The sequence below is a fragment of the Pteropus alecto genome, unplaced genomic scaffold (assembly GCF_000325575.1).
Source record: "Pteropus alecto unplaced genomic scaffold, ASM32557v1 scaffold190, whole genome shotgun sequence".
Lineage (NCBI taxonomy): Eukaryota > Metazoa > Chordata > Mammalia > Chiroptera > Pteropodidae > Pteropus > Pteropus alecto.
The window spans coordinates 3,579,516-3,596,418 of record NW_006430462.1 but is presented as its reverse complement, the minus strand read 5'-3'; the positions used below and the strand labels follow the sequence as shown (position 1 = coordinate 3,596,418).

The 16,903-nt window shown below is 42.3% G+C and overlaps 1 protein-coding gene and 1 pseudogene across 6 annotated transcripts in view; one reads left to right on the top strand and one right to left on the bottom strand.

Moving 5' to 3' along the window:
* Positions 1-16,903, top strand: part of AP1B1 (adaptor related protein complex 1 subunit beta 1) — a 47,341-nt gene that overhangs the window by 1,639 nt on the left and 28,799 nt on the right. For 4 of the 6 annotated variants that reach the window (XM_006904886.3, XM_006904885.3, XM_025047433.1 and 1 more), the window contains 2 exons: positions 13,688-13,750; positions 16,710-16,815. In XM_006904886.3, the coding sequence (XP_006904948.1) occupies positions 13,714-13,750; positions 16,710-16,815 (143 nt within the window). In that variant the 5' untranslated portion in view covers positions 13,688-13,713. Of the gene's footprint in view, positions 1-11,039; positions 11,144-13,687; positions 13,751-14,271; positions 14,359-16,709; positions 16,816-16,903 lie in introns of those variants that run through there. The other 2 variants (XM_015591167.2, XM_025047434.1) reach the window with 2 other exon arrangements.
* LOC112481040 lies at positions 12,357-12,475 on the bottom strand (annotated as a pseudogene).

Here is a 16,903-nt window from a genome sequence, read left to right as displayed (position 1 = left end):
TTTTTAGTTCCACTGAATTCACAGAAACTTAATATTGTCACCTTATCCCCATCCTTCCAAGGGAGGATTTGAGATGGAGCAGCTTTTCACAGATGGTAGGAACATGAGCAGAGCTCAGAGCATCTGGCTCCCTGTCCTGAGTTGAGCCCACCAGGCTCCTCTGACCTCTTAGAAACAGTCATGAAGAGCAGCTTCACTAGTTCTCAAAGAATCAGATCCCTCAGAGGTTATGTAGAGATTATCTATCAGAGGCTTCACCCTGAGCCGCTTGAAGAGCTCAGAGGTATAATGGAAGAAGCATTCCTGACTCCCCATCAGTCAGCCCTGGATTCCAAGCCCAGCTCAGCAGCTTCCTGGTAGTGTAACCTAGACAATTTACTTAGGCTGGACCCTCCTTTACCTCTGCTCTAAAGTAATACTGGCCTCTACTTTCCTTTCCTTGCCCCCAGTGCTGGTTCAGTGTTGGCTTCAGATGAGGAAATTTATGCAGAGCCTATTGTTGTAGTAGGTGCCTTAACCTAGGCATTTGATGCCTACTGCAGGCTTCTGTCAGAGGAAGGCTGTCACCCCTGTTTTGTGGGGTATTATTTCCTTCTGCAAACAGAGACTTTATATACACAGGACTTATCCCACCCTTCTCTTTTCACTTCCTAAAAGTGTTTCAAAACAAGTTCAGTCTGTGGGTCCTGCTGGCTTTGGGCTTGGACTTTCATCTTTTTCTAGTCATGAAACTGTTGCATGTCTTAACTGCTCACTTCCCAGAAAACCCCCATGCCTGGCACCAAAGCCTGAGGTGCTGACAGTGAGCAAATATGGCTTAGATATGGGTTTTGCACTTTGGTGTATTTCTAAAAGCTAAGGGGACACATGTGTTACTTGAAGATGTTTCTTTTTCTCAACAGGTCTTTTGGCCTAAGATAGGTCACTGATAAATCATCACAACCAAGAAATGGTTTTGTGTTCTTTTTATTCATACAGAGTGGAAAAATAATTCCAGAGAGAAAATATCACTTGAGCAATTGGAGAATCCTTTTAAAAAATCCCGCTTGAATATCTACCAGTGGCTCCTCTTTGCCCTCAGGCTAAAACACACATTCCTTAGCATGGCTTTGAAGACCTTTTGGGCTCTGACCCCAGCCTGGCTCTTCTGCTTCATCTTTTCTACTTCATTCTTCCACCTCCCCTCAAGCTGCGATCAAACTCCTGCTTTTCTGTAAAGTCCCAACTCTTTGCTTTATGCTGTTCCCACTGCCTAAACACCGTTTCCTGTCACCATCCTTCCTTTGCTGGACCACTACTTGGTGCCTCCTTTGTGATCATTCCCTCTACCTTGCAGGCTTGAACTAGATACCCCTTTTTGATGTTCTGTGGCACTGATCACAGTGAGTTGTCATTGTTTACTTGGCTGTCTTATAAGTAAACGGCTCTTAATTCTTAGAGAGGACTTGTCTTAACTGTCTGTGTCTCTAGCACCTAGTAAGGTGTCTGGCATATGGTTGGTGCTTAGTAAATGTTCAGTAAATGAACAAATGAATGAATATTGCACTGAATTGTCAGGATTCTTTGACTCCTTAGGAATTCAAAGCACATTCCAGACGATCTCTTATCTATCCTCCCATCACCCTGGGGAATGGGGTGAAATCTGACCAGATTGTAGGATTAATTATTTTTGAACTACTGTCTCTACCACCCAGCCAGCCACTAGTGTGCTTCAGGGCCTCCAAAGACCTGGGGGTTGGGGAGCAGCAGGGAGGTACTGGCAGTAACCTCTCCCTATATAGTAGTAATAGTTGCTAACATTTATCAAGTACTAGGTGGCTGGGCACTCCTGAGGCCTTTGTATATATTGACATGTTTTAGGTTACAAACCCCTCAAGTATGTGACATTGTAATTTTCATTTTACAGTAGTAATATGTTTGTTCCTGTTATGTTGACCACTACACAGTACTTGCATGGTTGTATCATTATTATGTTGTGTAAACCCCTAGAAAGCCCCCATCCTACCTGCTGTGGCCAGCTTTCCTTTCCTAACCTCTTGTTCTTGGATTGTCTCCTGTTATTTAATGGAGCTGAGGAGCTGTGAATCTGAACTCCCAAGCCTCATGCTTTTTGGGATTTTAGTCTTGGGCTTGACCTCTGACCTTCATTAAGAGGGTCTCTTTGAAATTAGGAGACCGCTTCCAGTTAAGATAAGAGTATGGCTGGTTGATTCCAGAATGCCCAGAGTTCATTGCAGCCAGGATGCCTTAGTCTGATCCCCCCAGGTTACCATCTCTGTGGACTTGAGCTGGAAGATGGTAGATTTGGAAATCAGGTCTCAAAAGCTTTAAAACCAACCTTTCATTGTCCACTTTCAGCACTGAAAACCTTAGTTTCAGAGTTCTGTAGAGGAATAGACTTGGGTGACACAAACTTTTTACCACACCCTAATTGCTTTAGTGGTCTTAAGCATATTGAGAGCAGAATGACAAAATTTCATTATAGCCAGCTGTCGAATCTGCTTTTGTGGTCTTTATTCTCTGACCTCTAAGGGCTGGATGGCTGGATGTTGAGACACTGAGGACAGAACTTTATACATTGAACATTTCTTTCTTCCTTTCTTCTTTTCCTTTGTTCTTTCTCTCCCTTCTTTTCCTTTCTTTCCCTCCTGTGTGCCTGGCACTGGGCTAAGTGTGAGGATAGGTAAACAAGCCAGACAGTTTCTGTCCTTTGATCGCTTACTACATTCTAAAGGGGGGGACAGACAGAGAAGGAATAGAAAACAAATATAATAATTAGAGAAATGGATAAGCCATGAGGGAAACAGAAGCATAGCACCCAGCACCTGTTAAAATGTAAGTCAGAATGTTCAGAATTCTCAGTGGCTTCCAGCTCATTCATAGTGAAAGCCAGAGTCCTTACCTTGAACTGGAAGGCCACTTCTATTCTTTTCTGACCTCATAATGCACTGCCTCCCTCATTGCTCACTCAGCTCGAGCCACATCACCTTCCCGCTGTTCCTCAAAGGCCAGATACACTCCAACCTTTGCATTATTATGCCTAGACAGTGTCACATATCACCTTCTCAAGGAGGCCTTCCATGGGTACCCTCGTTAAATTTTAACCTCCCCCTCCCCCACATTCCCTATCCTCCTTCCCTGCTCTCCTTTTCTCCATAGCGTTTATCACTCTCTGAGATACTGTATGTTTTACTTATTTATCTTGCTTATGGTCCCTGTCTGCCATTAGGATGTATACTCCATGAAGGGAAAGATTCTTGTCTGTTTCATTTACTGCTACATACCCAGAATGTAGACCTGTTTATGACACGTGGGAGGTGGTTAGTAAACATGAATAGGACTACTGGAAGTGAGGACAAAAAAATTCCTACTTAGTGCCTGCAGGGATGGTATCTTTAAAATGATGTAATTTGAAGGATAAATTGGAGCAGCCACTCCAGAAGCCAAACAGGATAATCCAGGAAGAGGATCAGTAAGTACAAAGGCAGGGAAGAGCTTGCTAGTTAGAGGAACACAGAAGTTCCTGTGGGCCTGGAGGGTTACAGGCAGAGGGAAGGGCCTAGCCGTGTTCACATCATAGCCGGTGTCAACCCCCTGGATGCTCCTCCCCCAGCATTTGGACTCACACCTCTCTGGACACTGTGAGCTGATGCCTATGGGAGCAAGGGGTAGTGGTCTGGCCTCACCAAAGGAAGTAGCCAAAACATTTCTCCCATTAGAGATGTTTCCACCTGATCTTCTATTCTTTGCCCTTTCTCTTCTCTCTTATCATTTATTTACTTGCCTTATATTTATTGGCTGTAAAATGGGCTGTGGGGTCTGGCATTTTTTATTTCGATTTTGCCAAAATAGCTTGACAATGAGAGCAGATGTATTTCGGCTCCTGGCAAACCCTGTGATGGAACACTGGGAAGCTGCTCTCTAGCTCAGGTTGGTTTACAAAATGTGAAATGTCCCCAAGAGGAGAGCCAAGCACTAATCATTCAAATATTTTTTGAGTACCTCCTATTTGCCAGGTACCAGTCTAGGAGCTAGTAGTGAACAAAATGAACAAAATTCTTGTCATCATGGAATTTATATTATATATAGAGAAAAAATAGACAATATAAATGTATTTTATAGTATGCTGGTGATACATACTTCGAAGAAAAAACAAAGGGAGGGAAGAAGGACGTGGGGCATTGGTTGAGGATGTGTACAATTTGAAATAAAGTGGTCAGAGAAGGCCTCTGAAGGTGACATTTGAGCCAAGACTTAGGTGAGAGACTTAAGCCACGATTCTATTTGGAGAAAGAGCTTCCCTGGCAAAGTGAACCATGCTTGCAAAGGCCCTGAGGGGGAGCCATGCCTGTTTTGTTCAAAGGTCAGCAAAGAGGCCCATATAGCTGGAACTGAGAGAACGATGGGGAGAATAGTGGGAGAAGAGGTCGAAGAGGTAATGGTGAGAAGGATGTGTATAAGAGAGACAAGAGGTTATACATCTCATTCAGGGCCTTATAGGTCATAAGGTCCTGGTTGGGACTTTGGCTTTTACTCTGAGTGAAAGCGAGAACCACTGTAGGGTTTTGAACAGAACCACTGTCTGACTTAGATTGTAGTAGGATCATTCTGCCTATTGCTGAGGTGAGTTGTGGGGAGCAGTGTGAAAGCAGCTTGGTAGCAATCCCAGTGGGAGGTGATAGTGGCCTGGGGTCTGGTGGTAGTGATGATCCTGATGAGAAGCTGCTTCATGGAGTAAAGATTCATTCTAAAGTTAGACCCAGTAGGATTTGCTGATAGATTAGGTGTGGGATATGAGAGAGTGTATGTTGTTAAGGGTAACAGATTTTTTGGTCTGAGAACCTGTTAAAGATAATGTTGACAGTCACTAGATGATGAAGACTCCAGGATGAGCCTTTTGTGGGGAGGAGGGAAGCAGATCAGTTCTTATCACATTAAGTTTGGACTGCCTATTAGCTATATAGACGTTCAAGTTTAGATGTAGATTAGGCAGTTTGGATATATGGGGAAAGGTTGAGCCTGGGGATGTAAAGTTACGAGTTGTCAGCATGTAGATGATACTTAAAACCTTGACACGGGATGGTATAACCAAAGAGGTGAGGTAGCGTAGATGGAGAAGGGAAGAGGTACCAGGCATGACCCCTGGGGCACTCCAGTGTTGAAGGAGAGGGAGAGGAGAAAGAATCAACAAAGCCTAAGAAGGAGCAGACGGTGGAGTAGGAGGAAAAGCAAGAACATGGCGTCCTGGAATCCAAGAGAAGAAAGTATTTCAAGAAGGAAGGAGTGCTCTGCAGTATCAAATGCTAGTCAGTGTGAGACTTCTCAATTAGCCAAGATTACTGCATCTTCTGCTGCTAGGATCTAACACACTGTGCCATCCAAGATCATCTTTGAATCTCTTTCTCCACATCTTGATTAATTTATGTATTGTTAGAAGAAGCCCCTATTACTTTTTTTGCAAGTCCAGGGGAACTTCTCTTTTTCTTCACAGCAGATCTTTCCACACATTACTGCTTGTAGAGAGTTGAGAATTGGCACCTGATTCTAAAATTAGGTGCTTGAGACTAAGTGCTGATATAGGAACATTTGCATGTGGCATTTGCCTGCCTTTAGTTCCTTTTTATTTGAGGCTTTAATTACTAGTAGGTCTCAGGACATTGATTTTGACCAGTCAGTTTTCATCCAAGTTCCAGGAGGCTCATAACTCTGGAAGGTCACCTAGACAGGCTTTCACTAGGCACATTATCAAACTTGACACTCCTGCTGTCCAAACTGGATGAGCTGGCCCTGAAATAACCTGTCATTCAACATTCGAGGGACTGCAGGGATGTGTGCCAACATATTTCTCATGCCCTTTAGCCTGGAGCAGCTGTGCTTCTGCCAGGTCTTCATTCAGGGAGGAGTTGCCTCACTTGACAGAGCAGTGCAAGTGGGACCTTGTGGGGTAAGAGTTGGGAGTGTCAGTGCCACCATTTTCTAGCTCTGGGACGCCAGAAAGATGCCATCACCTGTCTGGGCTTCAGTTTCCTCATCTGTAAACTTTTGATTTATCAATACTTTCACGATTAGTGTGAGGGTTAAATTTGAAGCTCTGTACATAGTGTCTAGCGCATAGTGCACATCCACTTGCCCTTACTACTACCGCTGCCACCTTTGTTCCAAATTTCATGCCAAGCCCGGAGAAGAACACAGCTTATTTCTTCATAGTTACTAAGCCGACTTGAGAGAGCCTGTCTGAGTTTGGTGACTACATTGTCTCAGAGAGAAAGTCTGAAATCTGGTTTCTCTTCAGCTGACTCATCTTTTTTATTTTTGAGTTGGCCTTACCAGTTTCCCTGTCTGTAAAGTAAACTTTATTACTTACTCGTGGGGACCTTTTCCTTTTAAAAAGGAGACTGTCAGACAGGTGAAGAGTGGTGAGTAGAGTTACTGGGTGGCGAGTGAAATCATCATCTCTGTTAAATTCTAAACTTCATGGGGGCAGGACCACAATCCAGAGCATGGCACAGAGTAGGGGAATATTTGTGGAATAAATCAACCTCTGCCCTTGACAGAAATGAAACAACAAAACACATAGGATGATCAAAGTTTGGCTTTTCTGTTCCAAATGAGTCACCACCCTAGACCCTTTTCTTCTTAGCCTAGGCTTAGCCTTGACTATCCTTGAGCTAACTTGTGCCTTGGAGTAGGTTTCTAAAAAGCTATTTATCAGGCAAGGGTTTAACAGTGACAGTTTCAACACTGAAGTTGGAAGCCACCAACACAGACTTTCCAGGATCAGTTTTCTCTGCCTGAATATACTTGAATTCAGAGATGGCTCTTGACAGCTGAACCAGACCTTGCCAAATGTCTTTCCCCTTTTCCTTTCCCAAAGCTTCTTCTCTGACTGAACTCACAATACCAGTTGTCTCCTTTGTTAATTCACTAAATCTCTGTGCTAGTGCTGCCAACTTCATGCCTCTCATCTTGTTGCGGAGCACGGACTGCTCTGGCATGAATCACTGCCCTGAGACTAGAATAGTCCTTACTCTGGCCCCTGGCTGGCCATTTGAGGAATGCTTGTCTTGTTACTGTTTTCCTTCCTACTGAAGACCTATAGATTTTCTGACCCTGGCCGCATTCTGAATTTTTCTCTCTTGTTCTCTTGGAAACATCTTTTGTCATGTGCTGAGAATGATCATGTTTCATTTCCTTCTTTTTGAGACCCAGGAAGAACGCTCATTGGTGAGGAAATGCATTTATCATAGAATGTGAGATGTGGGAGGGGCTTTATCTGTAATTTAATAGAATGATTTTCAAACTCTGTTCCATGGAACTATGGGTTGTCTGAAGGGCCACTGGTGAGGAAGGGGAGAGTTGGGCATAGTGGAATGAACCAGACTCTAGGACCCTTACCCTTACGTCAACCAGACCTGTTCCACTTTTGTTTTAAACAGTTTAAAAGCGAGGAGGGCCTTGAAACGCCATTACTCTGGTCGAATTCGCTTGTTTGACAGTTGGTAAAAGTAAGTAAGGCTCAGAGATGGAGAGTTTTGCCCAGGATCACACAGCGTTGGTAGCAAAGCTAGATTTTCTGGCAGCCATCTTGGCATTGGATCAGCCTTGCCATGTTTGTTGAAAGTTAACTGCAAAACCTTATGTTCCTGGTCTACCCAGTCCTCAGTGTCTGGCACTCATCAGGGAGTCCTCTTGTACTGATCTGTTATAGGTCCTTGGTTTTTTAGCTTCTCTGAGAACCTGTCTTTTCATTCATTTTGTCAGCAAACATTTGGTGAGCTCTAGAATATGCTAGGCATAATGCCAGTCACTGGGTTGACAGCATTAAACAGGACAGATCCCAATAGAGTCTTGAAGAGGGCTGAGGAGAAGTCCACAATAATTGAGTCAAATGTTGGGGAAGCCTCTGCCCTCTAGGTCCAGAGAATGTTCCTCTGGTGCAGTGGTGTTTGAGCTGAGACTGAAAGATGAGCAAAGGGATTTTGGACAGATATACCATTGTTTTTTCAACTGTATTATATTTTAGAGGAGTGATACAGGCATAGGATATAAAATTGCCAAGATAAAAAAGGTGAATGATGAAAGGCCAGTTTCTCACCCATCCCTTGGTAATCCAGCTTCCTTCCTGGAGGAAACCACTGTAACTTTGCTTGTTTACCCTTTCAAGGATAGCCAATGCATTTGCAAACATGAGTATTTATGTTTTATGAATATTCATATTTTTCTTTTTTAATAAAAATGGTAGTAAACTACATATACTTTTGTATCTTGCTTTTTTCCCTTAATATCTTGGAAAGTGTTGCATACAAGCACATGTAAAACTGCCTCATTCTTCTTCTGGGTTACATAGTATTCTATATGCTGGGCCATAACTTTTTAAACCAGTCCTCTGTGGAAGGCTATTTAAGGTGCTTCCAATATTTTGCTATTACAAAGGGTGCTACATGAATAACTGTATCTGCATAGTTTTGTACATGTAGAATAAATTCCTAGAAGCAGAATCTCTCAGTCAAAGGCTAAAGACTTTGCAATTATGATAGTCGTTGCCAAATTACTATAAAGAGGATAGCAATTTAGACTCATTAGCATCATATGAAAGTATATCTTTTTCTCTGCATCAGAACCAACATGGAGTGTTATCAGACTTTTGGGTCTTTACCAATCCAGTAGCTAATGGATGGCATTTCATTATAGTTGCAATTTCTATATCTCCTATTATAAGTAAGCTTAAACCATGGTACTTCATTTTCTGTGAACAGGCTACATCCTTTGCCAGTCTGTTTGTAGTCACTTTCTATATATTAAGGAAAATAATAGGCTTTTTTCTGTGATATAATGCAAATTTTTTGAGTGTGTTTGTCATGTCTTTTATTACTGTTATGTTTTTGTCCATGCAGGAAAACTTGATTTTTATTTTTATTTTTTATTTTATATATTTATTTTAAAGCCTACAGCACCTGGTATTCCTAGGTGATCTCCCCTCCAAGTACTAACCAGTCCCGACCCTGCATTTTTATATAATTGAATTCATAGATCTTTTAAGACTTTTTGATTTTATGTCACATTCATAAAGGCTTTATTTCCTCTGGGTGATACAGTGTTCTATTTTTCTTCTCTAGCATTGAGTTTTTTGGTTTGTTTGTTACTTTAAAAAATAATGTTTGTATAATTTACATAAAGTGTAATGCTCAGCTTTTAAATGTACAGTTTGACCAGTATCTGCATCAAGATACTGATCATTTCCATCACCCCTAGAGTTCTTTTGTGCTCCCTTCAAGTCAGTCCTTCCCACCTAAAAGCATCCACTGATTTGACCTCTATCACCATAGGTTACTTTTGCCTCTACTTCTTATTCCAGAATTTCTTGTAAATGGAACCCCACAATATTTACAATGTTTATTTTTATACTTGATGGGATAATGTACTTTCATTCTCACATTACCCCATCAAAAGAAATATGTGAAATAAGTAGACTAGCAAGAGGTGATGCCCCCATTTTCGAGAGGGGAGATTGAATTATACAGATGAAATGAACTGTAACCTTAGTTCAGTACTCTTTCCTTTAAAAATCATTAATTATTATTAGCAATTTTGACACCTGGAGAAAAGTTGCAATATATTCAGTACTCATTTCCTTAATGTATTTTTTTATAGATTTAAATTCATTTTATTAGCTTAAAACACAGAAAGGTATTCTTCTTGTTCACAAAATTACATTTAGATATGTGAAGACTTTTTTTTTTTTAAACCTAACCCTAACACCAGTGGCTAAAAAAAAAAAAAAATCCTAAGTCTTTAGCTGGGAGTTTATGAGTTTTTTCCTCTTTCCTTTTCTTCCTAGGACCTTGTTTTTCCACTCTTATATTACATTACATCTTTGTCAGTGATTCTTACTAGGAACTTCTTTATAATTCTAGAAAACTGTCCTATTTCAGGCTTTATTTCTCAGTTCCTTTTCTTTAAGCCTAGTAGCAGGAGGAAGTAGGCATGTCAATATGATTTTTTTTTTTTTAATGAGATTAACAGGAACTGGTCCTGGGGTTGTGGCATCAAAATCACCTTCCGAGGATGAGTGTGGAAAAGTAAGCTTAAGTGGGGATAGCAGCAGTGGATCCTCAAAGACAAACCAGTCCTTCCGGGTGTGCTCCTCTTTTAATTTGGACTGTGCCATCTCCTTGAGCTATTCTTCGGTCTTTAAATACTGCAGTTGAGGGGTATCCCTGCCCAGAATGCCATTTCCTTAGCAAAAGTGACTCATCACACTGGCCAGAGCAGTTTCCGAACCAAAAATTCTCTCCAATTATTGCTTTTCTTAATGCACCCTGCCACTTCCAAGATGGAATCCAAACCCTAAGATTTTTCTTGCCTAAATTGGCTGCCTGCTTTCAATTGTGGCTTAGTTGCACAATCAGATTCATCAAAGGACAGGGTCTTAGCCCCTTTTGCCTCCATTAGTAGGAATGCAATGTATGGCAACAGCTGAGCAGTGCTGCTGGTCTTTCCTGTGTCATCTACAAGTCTGAGCTCCTTTAGAACTGAACCATAGGATTTTTCCATTTCTGCAGAGATAATGAAAAAACCTTTTTTACACTGAAATCCAAGAGGCATTGAAAAGACATAAGGAGATAGCCACCCTCTGTAGATCAACAGGGTGCAGGTGATCTGATCTTTCACAGTGAAGCGAGGTTTTTTTAATCTGTGCTCTGGAGGGGCTTTGCAAAAGTGTTTTCACTTCTCTCACTTCCCTTCCTCTTTTAAAATTTAAAATTTCCTGAATATGAAACAACTTCAGAGGGACCCGATCTCTGCATCACCAGTCTCATTGAGGCCCTCTGCAGAGGGATAAGTGAAATAGATACTGCAGAGAAAAGAGGCAGCCAGCACCTGCCCACGGGGCGGCAGTTTAAGTTTGTGTGTACAAAGTTGCTTAGCGCCTATAAAAGGAAGTGTCATCAAAAGCTCAATGCTCTAGGGATATCAGCAGCTATGTCGTTGCATACAACACAGATCTGTCACCAGCAAGTTATTTTCTGGGATTTCAGGGCCCCTGGATACTGTGTTGTGCCTGCAGATCAGGGGAAAGCCCCTGAGAGCCTCTATTGGAGAAGGAAGAATTTCTGAGCAGTGCTGTAGTTACACATCTAAGGTAGTTTTTGTTTTGTTTATTTTGATTTCTTTCTGGATTTAACATTGGCTGAGTTTGTATGTTAATTTCTGTGATTCTTTTGGCATGTGATATTGGTTTTTTTGCCTTCATTGAACCTTCTTCTTAGACTAAACTTAACCTTGAGAAACAGGGAACCCTCTTGTTTAGGGTACCAATGCCAGCTATGCTCTCAAGCCTGTGCCTTCTGAAGCCATGTAGCCCTTTATTGTGTGTTAGACATCCCATTATCTTGTTTATCTGCTCATTCTCAGAGGTCCAAAAAAAAAACTCCTAGGTTGATGAGGCTTCTCGGTAAGTAAACTCCTGTAGGAAACAAATGCCAAATAGTTACATAACAGAGCTATCAGAGAGCAAGCTGAGGCTCCCTAGAATTTTCAGTGGTCTCTTATCATTTCTTTCAACAACTATCAACTGAATACTGACCAGGTGTGTAGCCTTGGGCCAGGCGTGAACGAGAGGATGGATAGCGCTGTGGACCAGACCAGGTCCTCCTTTTGTGGATCTGTTTACAGCCCTGATTCCTGCCGCCAAGACTGGCCATTAGAGTCCCTGTTGTGAGATTGGCATCATCAGACGCAGTGGTATTTTCTGCTCTTTCTCACAGCTCCCATAGAAAAGTACTATCATCCCTTTTCAACCTTGCCAAGCAAAAGGAAAGTAGAATTCTGTCTTTTCCTTTATACCATTTCATCAGCCAAACCTTTATTCCATTATCCTAATGGGATCCACAAAGGATATAAGGCATCCCCAAGACAGTACATGTTTGTTTTCCACTGATTACTAAAACAAAATCTATAGGTATCTCAGTTGGGGAACAGCTTATTGCCATCCTGCCATAAATACAAGATTAGCCTGGAAAAATACAGTTGGGCCATAGAGGAGCTATATTGGCTTTGTTTGCAGAGACTTTTGAAATGATCCTTATCCCCTCATACTTGTCCCATCAGTAACTGTCTTTCCCCCACATAGTAATGAATTGAAGGAAGGTGTTAATGGGTTACATGTTGAGTCTCTTCCATCGAGGCAATAGAAGAGACAAAGTGAGAATGTGTTTTTGAGGTTTTATGATTTTCTTAACATGTGAAGCTACAGGTAGTACTAGAAGGTTACACTTGAAAGTCTCATGCTTTTTTGTTTTGTTTTTTGTTTTTTATTTTATTTTATTTTATTTTATTTATTTTATTTATTTTTATGCCTACAGCACCTAGTCTTCCTAGGTGGTCTTCCATCCAAGTACTAACCAGGCCTGACCCTGCTTAGCTTCCGAGATCAGATGGAATTGGGCGTGTTCAGAGTGGCATGGCCGTAGCTCATGTTTTTTTGGACTGAGTCCTTAGCCACTCACTGTCTCAGGGCTCTGTACCCCTCCCCTCCCCTCCCCTCTCCGATGGAGATAGCAGAGTTCCTTCATCACTAGAGCACAGGTGCTGAGCTCAGATCTGAAATGGTCTCCCAGATCCAACCAGTTACAAGCCTTATGATCTTGGACGAGTTACTTAACATCCCTGAGCCTCAGTTTCCTTATCTGTAAAAATGAGATTAAAAGCAGGTACCTTATTGGTAAGATTAAAGGAGATAATGTGTGTAAAACCTCTGGCTTTGAGAGGGCTTGGTTAATGATAGCTTCTTAATAAATGTTAGAACAATCCCAGAAGCCTCTGCCATGTATCCAGGGTACTTGACTCCTTTGTAGCTAGCTTCTTTTATCTTTCTTCTATTGGCCAAGAGAAACTATTGAGGTTATATAGTAGGTACCCAATAAACATTTGTTGAATGAATAAGAGGACCTGGGTACTTTCTTTGTCTTACTGCCTTAAAACAGCACTTCACACTGTGAATTTTAACACTAGATGTCCTGAGAGGTGCTTTGAGAAGACTGGCCAGTTATATTTGAAGAATGCTGTAGAGTCTATAGTGTATAGATGCTAGCCCTCTGTAGAGACAAATAATGCATATCACTGTCAGAGAAGCTGGAAAATTTGAGGAGAGAATAAATCTTCATAACTTTTTAAACTTGACATTTCCAAACTCATTTGATTTTATAGTGCCTCCCTGAAGCTGTGATGAGGCTTTAATGAGTTAGTGTGTGTGAAGCACTTAGAACAGTGCTGAGCAGAGTGGGCATCACAAAGGTGCTGCTGTAACCATGATTGTTGGGTGCATTCTAATCTGTGGACCCTTAAAAAGAGTATTTAGCTGTTCTCTTTTTGATGAGCATTTAAGTTTTTTCCAGTTGTGCATTGTTATAGACAGTGCTTCAGTAAAACCATTATATCCTGCGCATGTATTTCTGTGAGAGAGATTCCTAGAAGTAGAATTGCTGGATCAAAGATATGCAAATTTAAAATTTAAAATTTAAAATTTTATTAGCCATTATCTAACAATTCATTTGCCTAGTAGAGAGATAAGACACTAACTTCCCATACCACATGTGTACTGGATCCTTCTCTCCTCCTCCTGTGCTCAGTAACTGAAAATGGAATAGAACACAGTGGAAAGTCACCCCTCTCTTCTGTCTTGCAGAGTCTGGCCACAGATAAGGGACCAAAATGACCGACTCAAAATATTTCACCACAACCAAGAAAGGTACTGTTTGTTTCATTGTGGGATCTTGTCCTACTTTTCCCCTGCCCAACCCTTTTTCTTGCCCCCCTGCAGGGATGGCGAGTGGAGTCGGGGGAGGCCTGGAAGTGAGTGGTAGGAAATACTCAGAGCATCTATAACCCTGTGGATCCAGAAAATTGAACTATTGATGGTATAAAAAAATCGAATGCTTGTTTTAGAACTGAAGAAGGGAAGAGCATTAGCTCCAAATATAGAAAGCCCTCTCTTGTTCCCTATGGCTTAAAATTGTTAAATATGCGTTTTTCCTGGAGAAAAGAAGGCACACTTGCTATCAGCAGCCCCACATGATACGTGTGTGTCTGGTCCTTATCAGCGGGCACATGTTTATGTGGTTGAAGTAGAGTTTATATCCTGTTTTTCATTTGACATTATCATACATTTCCCCACAGTCTGACAACTCAGTATTAGTCTATTGAGTTGATACACTGAAATGTGCTAAGCTCATCTTATATTGTTGCATATTGTGGTTGTTTGCTTTTCAGGAAATGGAGGCTATTGTAGGAACTGACAAATATGCTTTGGCCCTGTAAGCATCTTCTGACTGGCCCTTCCTCCCTCCTTCCTTCCAAGTAAGATTGACACACTCCTGCTGAGCAAATGAAAAGTGTCTATTGTTGGGTCAGCTGCCCATCCTCAGGCATTTCATTTATTGGTCCAGCCAGTTTTTATTGAATACCTGCCATGTGCAATGGAGGAGACAGTCTCTAAACTGGCTTTGCTGTGGTTGAGCAGAGAAGACAGTTTATTAAGTAGTAATCGCTCTGAAGGGCGGTAGGTGCTATTGATAAAGGAAGTATAGGAGGTTCTGGGAGGGTCCTGGGTGGACCTATCAAGATAAAGAGAACAGAGTGGAGGAGAGGAGCAAAGCCAGTGCCCATGGTACATGCAGGGAAAGTAAAGCACTTTGGCACAAGTTACCGAAGAATGTGATGGAAAGAAGGTTGGAGAGGTGTGCAGGAATCAATAGTGCAGGGCCTGGTGAGCAAGGCCGGAGGGGGTGAACTTAATGCTTTGTCTATTGTGGTATCGGTGGTGGGTTTTTGTGGGCTTTCTTTTGAGGAAAATATCTGTAGAGAGATGCGTAGGTCCAAATCTAATATCAGTGATGGTTTTAAGCAAGGGAAGGTCCAAGGCAGATTATAATAAAGAGGCGAAGGGGTGGTGAAGCTGGGGAGAGGCAGGGAGACCAGTACCAAAGCTCTGATGAGAGGTGGAGATGATGGTGCCTGAGCTAGGGGGATGGCATCAAGGTAGCGAGAATCAATGCTTTATATGTGATTGAGGAGATTGGCCTGGTGACTGAGGAAAGAGACATTCAGATGCAGGCAATTCCCAGGTTCACCTCACCAGCCTTCTTGGGGCCAGGGTGACTCAAGCCTAGATCCATCAACTCAAGACTTCCAGCAAAGCAGGGCAAGCCCTGCAGCAGGGTCCAGAGTCAAAGTCATCATGGTCTGTTGGATTCTGCAGCCGGGAGACATGGTGTGCTCATTCTCTTGGAGGCTAAGGGCATGGGTTCCTTCAGTTCTACAGAGCCATGAATTTGAACTGCAAAGTCTGCAGATTCCTCCTGGCTCTGTTGAGCAATATCCTCAGTGTGGCCTTGCCCTGGGCTGTGCTGTGTATTTGTTCTTTAACCTTGTTTGGAGTTCTTTGCTGAATACCACATTGTTCAGACATGATAAAAACCTGCTAGTTTTCTTTTTGTCACTGTAAATCTGTCTAGAACTTTCTCAGTTCTTACCCACCGTATGATAGTCTGCTTCACCCCCACCCATTGTTGTTTGAGAAAGAAGCCGGGGACTCTTATTCTACAAAAGAGAAGGTCAAGACAGAGATAAATTAATAATAATAACTGCCTCGCTTAATGCAGGGTTAAATGGTATTTCACAGCTGAGTGTTTAATGAGAGAATTCAGTGCCCTGGTCAAGGTAGAGAGTACAGTCAAGGAAACAGGTCTAGAGAAGCAAAGAAAGTGTCCTGGGTCAGCCTGAGCATATGAGCTTTGGAACTGGCAGACCTAGTTTTGAATCTTGGCCCTACCTCTTACCAGCTGTATGTCCTTGGGCAAGTTACCGAACTTCTTACAGCCTCCATTTGCTTGTCTATAAAATGTGAAATGCGGAGTTGTGAGAGTGAAATGAGAAAAAGCATGGGAAGAAGTTAGTGTGGCATCTGGCTTAGAGAAAGGCTCAGGAAATGCTGGTGGCTACTAAACAGGAGGCCTGTCACTCGAAGTCTGCCTTCTTAACCTTTTACTAAATTTATTGGAGTCCCAACTACCTCTCCATGGCAGGGCCCCAAACAACCCTACTTCCTCGTTTGCTTTTTCCAGATCATCAAGTTCATAAGAACAGTTAACATGTGCTATATAGAGCACTTGTGGGGCAGCCGAATTCTCATTTTCAAAACTGAGTAACCACTTGTAGCTCAGGAAGTGAAACCCTGAGTGAGCTGTTTTAAATGGAAGTTCTAGGAAAACAAGAAAAGCCAAGTATGAGAATCAAGCAGATCCTACCCTCTCCCCTCAAACCTTAAGTCCCCAGATTCCATTACACTATGCTGCTGCTGTGAAGGCTTTAGGTAAGGGTCTGAGGGGGTCTTTGCTTCCTCTATGTTTTTAGCGGTCTGGCTGAGCAGGATCTGCCTTCATACTTTTTGTCTCAGAATGTTTGTAGCTTCCATGGTTCCTCTTTCCTCAATCCAATGTGACCTCCATGCTTTCATCTTGTTAATTCCTCTGCTTACACTTGTTTCTCTCTGCTGTCTATCCCACCCGAGGCCAGGGGCCCCAAACTGCCCTTAGCCAGCAGCATGGAGTGTTTTACCTGCCTCTCTCCCACTCATTTGGAAGATGGGGACTGAGAATTGCCCTCTGACAGGGTGGGGATGGATTACTCATGCCTACCTTATTTTTTAGGGGAGATCTTCGAGCTGAAGGCAGAGCTCAACAGTGACAAGAAGGAGAAAAAGAAGGAGGCGGTGAAGAAAGTGATTGCTTCAATGACCGTGGGCAAAGATGTCAGGTGTGCAGGAGTAGGCCGAGTAGCATCTCTTTTAGGGCATCTCTGGTGACTCATGTCTCCTCTCATCTAGCTCCTTTCATGAACCTCC